The 7,889-nt window shown below is 48.5% G+C and overlaps 1 protein-coding gene across 1 annotated transcript; it reads left to right on the top strand.

The window, feature by feature from the left end:
* The first annotated feature begins 781 nt into the window (after positions 1-781).
* GH1 (growth hormone 1) lies at positions 782-6,103 on the top strand. The gene is made up of 4 exons (XM_069876754.1): positions 782-865; positions 3,596-3,709; positions 4,100-4,261; positions 5,903-6,103. Exons 1-4 carry the CDS (start codon positions 782-784, stop codon positions 6,101-6,103), a joined length of 561 nt encoding a protein of 186 aa, XP_069732855.1.
* Positions 6,104-7,889: the final 1,786 nt, after the last annotated feature.

The raw sequence follows: 7,889 nt of genomic DNA, 5'->3' as shown, positions 1-7,889 counted from the left end.
AAACTCACATTTAAAGATTAAGAAAGGGATTAGGATGGTGTCTAATGCACATGTCCAAGTCCTACAGGCTCCAGGGCATTCCTCCACTGAAAGGTATTTGTTGAGATTAACGTGTGAGTTAGATGTCATCACCTTTAGGTTTCAGCAAGGCCATCAGATTCTACATATTATGTCCCAGAGGGAGAAAGAAGGTGGTCACAGCATAGGTAAAGTCACCAGCTCTCATCCCAGGGAAGGCAGGCAGCTGGTGTCACATCAGCAGCACGGCATTAAGTCAGGCTAAACCAAGGTACTCCCAGGTCCTCACCTGGAAGTCACCACCCCTGCTTGCTCACACAATGATGGGTGCACTGTGCTCTCCTCAAGAGAGCAATGCCTATGGAAAAGCACGAGCATGTTAAGAAAAAACAGGGATACATTTCAGTTTTCATGGAGGAACAATGACTCTTCAGCCAGGAAGATACTGCTTGTAACACTGGGAGCAGTACAAGACTTGAGGGCACCTCTAGTGAGAGGGGACATGTTTTCATTTGATTTTAGGAGGGTTAAACTCAGCCATGGAGTCAAACAAGATGTTCAGGAAGGTGACCCCTCAGCCAGCATGGAGAGAAGAGGCTGGTTATGAATTCTCAGGTGCCTCCTGCCTTCTCAGTGCGGCCACTATAGGGCTGCTAATGCCTTTCCTCTACACTTTGCTGCAGGGTCCTGGTTTTCTCCTCTCTTCATTGCTGTGGTCACTCTGGGACTTCAGTGGCCACAGGAAGCTGCCACCTTCCCGGCCATGCCCCTTTCCAACCTGTTTGCCAACGCCGTGCTGAGGGCTCAACACCTTCACCTCCTGGCTGCTGAGAACTACAAAGAATTCGTAAGTGTTGTGACGTCCTCGCATCTCCTCTGCATTAGCTTGACACATTCAGGACCATCACACGGCTTCCCACCTGGTGTGGGAAACAGACTAGAAACAGACTTTTCAACTATTAGTATATTCTCTGACAGCTCTTGATGAGGTGAAAGTCTTAATAGGACTGGACAGGTTATGTCCTATCAGCCAGAACTCTGTCTCCTCCTCACAGCTCTCTGCCTCGACCTCTGATCTTCCACAGTCCCTTCCTCAGGGCCATTGCTGCTCACATCCAAACCTACTGCACAGGACAAGCTGTCTCAAAGAGAACCCTGGTTCTGAAAGCAGAGGGATATGGCACAGGTATTTTAAAAGTTTCTCCTGTGATGGTCACTTACAGCCCTGGCTGATTCCAAGTGCTTTGAACTGTCTTGTGTGTCCAGAGAAGGGCAACAAAGCTGGGGAGGGGACTGGAGCACAGGGATCATGGGACTGGCTGAAGGAACTGGAGTTGTTTAGCCTGGAGAAGAGGAGGCTGAGGGCAGACTTCATCACTATCTACATCTGAAAGGAGGTTGTAGTGAGGTGGGGATTGGTCTCTTCTCACACGTAGCAAGTGATAGGACAAGAGGAAATAGACTCAAGTTGCACCAGGGCAGGTTCAGATTGGATATTAGGAAACACTTCTTCAACAAAAGGGTTCTCAGGCCTTGCAGAGACTGCCCAGGGCAGTGGTGGAGTCACTATCCTTGAAGGTATTTAAAAGATGGGTAGATAAGGTGCTTGGGAGTGGTTTAGTAGTGGACAGGTATAATTGAACTTGATGATCCTAAAGGTCTTTTCCCTCCAAACAATTCTCTGATTCTATTCTCTGATTCTATGATCCAGTTTCTGCTGTTGCCAGGGGCTGGAATGAGCTGTCGCTTTGGTAAGAGCTGTCCTTGGGGGTCATCTACTCCTTGGGAGAACTCAGTTTAAGTGTATTTTGTGTTCATTTTAGCACCTTGCCTTAGTAAGAGGAAGACCTTTAGGTCCAGAAACTACTGCATCAGCATGGAAACTCTTGTTCCTCCCTGCCAACCCTGTACAGAGCCGCCTCATAGAATCAAAAAATCACAGAATGGTTTGGGTTGGAAGGGATCTCAAACCCCACCCAGTTAAAAGCCCTGAAATGGGCAGGGACACCTCCCACTGGATCCGGTTGCTCAAAGCCCCATCCAACCTGGCTTTGAATGCCTCCAGGGATGGGGCAGCCACTGCTTCTCTGGGCAACCTGGGCCAGGGCCTCCCCACTCTCACAGCAAAACATTTCTCCCTAAGATCTCATCTCAATCTCCCCTGTTTCAGATAAAAACCATTCCCCCTCATCCTATTTCCGCACTCCATGATCAAGAACCCCTCCCCAGCTTTCCTAGAGTGCCTTTTTGTACTGGAAGTACACATCTCACATTTATTTCTTGCAAAGAATAACCATTTAGAACAGCTTAGGAAAATTTTGTCTCAAGTGAGTTTTTAGACAAAACTTGTATTTAAATAAAAGTGCAACTTAATAGGGTACGATGCTAAGGTCGCGCTATTACTTACTGCATGAAGGAAAGATATGAGGCAAAATCAGGTTATGTGTACTTTTAGGTAAAAGATTTTATGTGCACACACAGCTCTTTGTGTCACTTAGCTCAGATTTCAAAGTTTCCTAGTGCTTATCCTCAATTTATCAGCATTCCTGCCTGGGTGTCCAGCATGAGTTCACTCCAGAGTTCAGATCTGAGGATTCACTAAGCAGACTCTCAGGTATCAGATTTTAGAAGGTAAATAATTTAATAGACAGATACGGCAACATGGACAGCTATGAGGAGAGAGACCAACTCCACAGAGAGGCGCCAGCCATGAACCAAGAAATCCCTGGGCAATTCCACTCTCACAGACTCTTTACCCAACCCTCATAAAATGACTCCATCCAACAGTAATTTGGCGTCCGGGGTCTTCTTGTCCTCATTGGATTCCTTTATTTTCAGAGAGGTCATTATCTTGATGTTGATGATCCTCGAACCTCTGTATTTTTCTGTTTCTTCTTGACTCAGGAGCCATGTGTTGACTGAACAGCTTGTATGCACTGGGAAAGTTCTTCAGTGGAAATTCCCAGCTTGTGGCTTGGTGCTTCAGAGCCAGTCTGGCTACTCCTGCTAGGACAACTAAGCAAACAGCATGCTAAGTCACACAATAGTATAACTCTAAATGATTTATTCTACATAAAATACAATTCTATTTTGGCTAAACAAGCTGTTAAAGAGGAGAATTCCCCAGTCATGCAGCCCAGCTGCCACACGGGGATGATTCAAATGGGGCTCACCACTGATTTGTTGTCAGTAAAAAATCTCATTGCATTGAGAAGCACTCTTGAGAAGTGTCCTGGCACAAGGGGAGGTCATCACCACGCAGTCATGGTGCCCAGCAGCAGGAGCTCAAAGCAGGCTCCATTAGGTTGTCATATTTATGGGATAAAAAGGATTGACTCACAGCCAAATTGCATAAAATAGGCTCTTTATCAGTGTTTGCTGTATCGCTCTGCTCCTTGTGGGTTTCTCAGAGAAGTTCTTGGCCCAGCTGTGGGCAGGCCTTTACCTCCCCTGAAGCCTGAGCAAAACCAGCAGCAGTTTGGTTAAAGGATGGGTGGAATGCATCCATCACAAGTGTCTGTGGTCTTCTCTTAGCACACGGGCAACAGATCTGAGTATATTTGGGATATCTCCACAGGAACGCACCTATATTCCAGAGGACCAGAGACATGCCAACAAAAATCCTCAGGCATTCTGTTACTCAGAAGCCATTCCTGCTCCTACGGGGAAGGATGACGCGCAGCAGAAATCGGTAAGTTCTTTCCCCTTGGCCAAGCATAGACATGTTTGAAAAGTGCAGTTGTGCTTCATTGCAGTCACGGAGGGTTTCCATCTGCAAGCCTTTCAGTGCTTTCCAAGGTGTCATTCCTTTTCTCCCTTTCTTGCTATTTAAACCCCACATGAAGAAAGACAGGCTTTTCTCAGATTTCCCACCCCAAAGAGGAGACAAACCATTGTCTGTGCAGGACATGTGTGGGTGGTGCTCCTCAGCTTCCAATCATGTCTGCAGCTGCTGCAGCTGCAAGAGCAGTGGCACATCCCAGGGTCACCTCTAAGCTGTTTCAGAGGGAGCAGGACACACAGATAACTCTACCAAATACCTCACTTGCACATCTTTGGCCCTTTCTTTCTTTAATTTCAGGATATGGAGCTGCTTCGGTTTTCCCTGGTTCTCATCCAGTCCTGGTTGACCCCTGTACAATACCTAAGCAAGGTGTTCACAAACAACCTGGTTTTCGGCACATCAGACAGAGTGTATGAGAAACTAAAGGACCTGGAAGAAGGGATCCAAGCTCTGATGAGGGTAAGTTGTGGCATGTAGCATGATTACAGAATAAGAGAGTTGTCAATGCAGGGCACTGAGCTTTCAGGAGCTTCCACAGGATCCAAATACCAAGCAAAATCTTTCCATCTTCTACTCTGATGACCAGTGGCATTGTTTGGACCTGGTTTACCTTGAGATAAGGGTTGGAAGGAAGCTTAAAGCCCATCCAGTTCCAACTCCCTGCCACGGGCACGGACACTTCCCACTAGATAAGGTTGTTCCAGGCCCTATCCAACCTGGCCTTGAAGCCCTCCAGGGATGGGGCAGCCATGGATTCCCTGGGCAGCCTGGGCCAGGGCCTCCCCACCCTCACAGCAAAACATTTCTTCCTAAGTTCTTATCTCCATCTCCCCTCTTCCAGCTTAATAATAGAAATTAATAATGAGATTGTGACACCTCACTGCACACGTTGCATCACTGGGGAGTTTAAGAAAACACATAACGCACGTTAAAAGCACTGTCATAACCACTCAGATAGCAGCACAGAGCAGGAAAATCACAACAGTCCAGACCTGAAGTCTTCCCAAACCCAGCACCAAAGACTATTCAGTGAAATCTGTCCAAACAGCACTGTAAGGATATTTGCTACATTTCCATGCAAAATACTTCCATGTGGAGTCAATTTTATGAAGTTTGCAACCTGGCTTTAAGGACTTACAAAGTTTTACAAAAGCAATGCCTGTAAGTCTGTGTACAGATGAAAGCCAATACCCCAATGTCCCTCTCTTACGTTAATACAGCACCCAGACAACTGAGAGCTGGAGCGAGATCTTTGTGATAAGGCTACCCTTAATTTTTGCTTTGTTATTTTAAATGAAATTGCTTATTGTCTGCCAGGATCCCTTTTCAGCTATGCTTAAACTGTAACAACGCTTATCAGCCAGCATCATCACATAGGTAAAGCTCCGAGAGCTGTTTCTGAGATAAATGTGTCTGGACAATTATTTACATCCTCCACCATCTAAATAACTCTGGAATTCGGGCACTGAGAGTAAACAGAGATCTTCTGTCCTGACACTTCAGCAGTAAGTAGGTACATGGATCAGTACCACTGCCAGATTGTGTTCTCCCTTTGATATGTGCTCGAGCATTGGGAAGCACGACACAGAAACTGGACAAATAATCACATTTCATCCATTTACAACACTGATTACTTAATCGAAACTGTCCTATCTACTGTGTTAACTGGCCAGCAAAGCAGGATGAGCAGCACCTTATGGATCTCTCTGTTCCAGATGCACACAGCTTGGCTCTAGGTTGGACCTTTGCTCACTAAGAAAGAGGGACAAAAGAGAGGATTAGTTGCCTGGTTCCTCCTCTCCTTGGCTATAGTAGCTACAGAGAGACATGGCAACCTTTGCCTTTCTTGTAAGACCTCAAGACACATTCCTCCCTCCTGCAACCTTGTGCCCAGTTCCCATCTTGCTGGCAGCGATTTGCGTAGCATCATCCCTGCATAATTACCCTTCCTGTAGGCACATAAACACAAAAGTACATTGGAAATACAATTAAGGGGAGGGAAAAAAACCAACCACCCCTAAAATTAGATGGGAGCCATGGCCATGGCCCCTTGGAGGATGCTCATCCCCAGGCCTTCAGCACCTCTCCATCCTCTTGCAGGAGCTGGAGGACCGGAGCCCACGGGGTCTCCAGATCCTCAAACCAACCTATGACAAATTCGACATCCACCTCCGCAATGAGGATTCCCTGCTGAAGAACTATGGCTTGCTCTCTTGCTTCAAGAAGGACCTGCACAAGGTGGAGACCTACCTGAAGGTGATGAAATGCCGGCGCTATGGAGAAGGAAACTGCACCGTTTGAGGCTGGGGATGGCTCCTCAGCTGCCCCAGGCCCTCGCTGGCCACTGCTGCCCTGCTCCTTGTAAAGAAAATGGGAGAATAAATCTGCTACCTGCCGCCTTGTCTCTGCCATTTGCGGGGGGCTGTGGGGACAGGCAGTCATGGCGGGTTAGGAAGGATGATCTGTTGCCTAGGCAGGGTGCGTGTGGGGCTGTTGGGGTGGATGTGGGGTTGGGAGATGGGTGCAGGACCATTTGGATGGCTGCAGGACTAGGGGATAGATTTGGGGCTGTTGGGGATGGATTTGGGACCATTTGGGTCGATGTGGGGCCATTGTGGGGGTGGGTTTGGGACTATTCATTTGATTGCAGGGCTGAGGGATGGATGCGGGGCTGTTAGGGATGGATGTGGGAACATTGAGGGTGGATTTGGGACCATGGGGTGTGGGTTTGGGACCGTTGGGGTGGATGATGGGCCGGGGCGTGGATATGGGACCACTGAGGTGAATGCAGGGCTACCAGGATGTGGATGCAGGGCTGCTGAGAAGGTGGTTTTTGGATTGTTGGGGTGGATGTGAGGCTGAGGGATGTATGTTGGACTGTTGGAGATGGATTTGGGACTGCTGGGAGATGGATGTGGGGCTGGGGGGCAATTTGGGGCTAAGGTGTGGATGTGGGGCTGCTGGGAGATGGATGCAGGACTGTTGTGAAGGATTTGGGACTGTTGGGAGGAGAGGTGGGGCCGTTATGGGGTGGATTTGGGACCTTTGGGGCTGAATTTGGGGCTGGGGCCTGGATTTGAGATTGTTGGGATGGCTTTGAGACCATGACCTAAGCATTTGGGAGATGCAGGCACTCTGGTGTCAACTGATCCAGTTACCAGGCAGTTGGGAACGAACCCTGTTCCCTCTAGGAGGGCTGAAGGCTCGGCAGCTCAGCTGAAGTGCATTTACACCAATGCACGCAGCATGGGAAATAAGAAGGAAGAGCTGGAAGCTGTCGTAGGGCAAGGGGCCTATGATGTTGTTGCCATCACGGAAACGTGGTGGGACGACTCATATAACTGGAGTACGACTATGGTGGGGTATAAGCTTTTCAGGCGGGACAGGAAGGGTAGGAGAGGAGGTGGGGTAGCCCTCTTTGTAAGGGAGGACTTGGACATCACTGAGATGGATTGTGGAGATGAGGAGGTTGAGTGCCTGTGGGTCAAAATCAGAGGAGCCCACCAGAAGGTAGATTTTGTGATGGGAGTCTGTTACAGACCACCCAACCAAGGAGAAGCAGCTGATGAGCTCTTCTATAAACAGCTGGGGTTAATCTCTAGATCGATGCCTCTCGTTCTGGTGGGAGACTTCAATCTGCCTGATATCTGCTGGGTGTACAACACAGCAGAAAGGAAGCAGTCTAGGAGGTTCCTGGAGTGCGTGGGAGATAACTTCCTTGCACAGTTGGTGAATGAACCAACCAGGGAAGGTGCCCTCCTGGACCTCCTGTTGGTGAACAGAGAAGGCCTTGTAGGGGATGTGGCGGTAGGTGGACGCCTAGGACTAAGCGACCATGAGATTATAAAATTTTCTGTTCTAGGTGAAGTGAAGAGGGTGGTTAGCAAGACGGTAACATTAAATTTCCAGAGGGCAGACTTTGATCTCTTCAGCAGGCTGGTTGGTGAAGTCTCATGGGAGACAGTACTCAAGGGCAAGGGAGCCCAGGAGGGCTGGGAGCTCTTCAAAGGGGTGGTCCTAGCAGCTCAGGAGAAAGCCATCCCCGTGGTCCGGAAAAAAAGCCGGCAGGGGAGAAAGCCAGCTTGGT

The sequence above is a fragment of the Phaenicophaeus curvirostris genome, chromosome 26 (genome assembly GCF_032191515.1).
Source record: "Phaenicophaeus curvirostris isolate KB17595 chromosome 26, BPBGC_Pcur_1.0, whole genome shotgun sequence".
Taxonomy (NCBI): domain Eukaryota; kingdom Metazoa; phylum Chordata; class Aves; order Cuculiformes; family Cuculidae; genus Phaenicophaeus; species Phaenicophaeus curvirostris.
The sequence above is the reverse complement of the archived record's forward strand: the minus strand, read 5'-3'. Positions and strand labels throughout refer to the sequence as shown.

Coding starts and splice junctions, on each gene's coding strand:
- GH1 (XM_069876754.1), top strand. CDS start 782: ATGCCCCTTTCCAACCTGTTTGCCAACGCCGTGCTGAGGGCTCAACAC. Junction 866..3,595: donor CTGAGAACTACAAAGAATTC/GTAAGTGTTGTG, acceptor ATATCTCCACAG/GAACGCACCTATATTCCAGA. Junction 4,262..5,902: donor GGATCCAAGCTCTGATGAGG/GTAAGTTGTGGC, acceptor ATCCTCTTGCAG/GAGCTGGAGGACCGGAGCCC.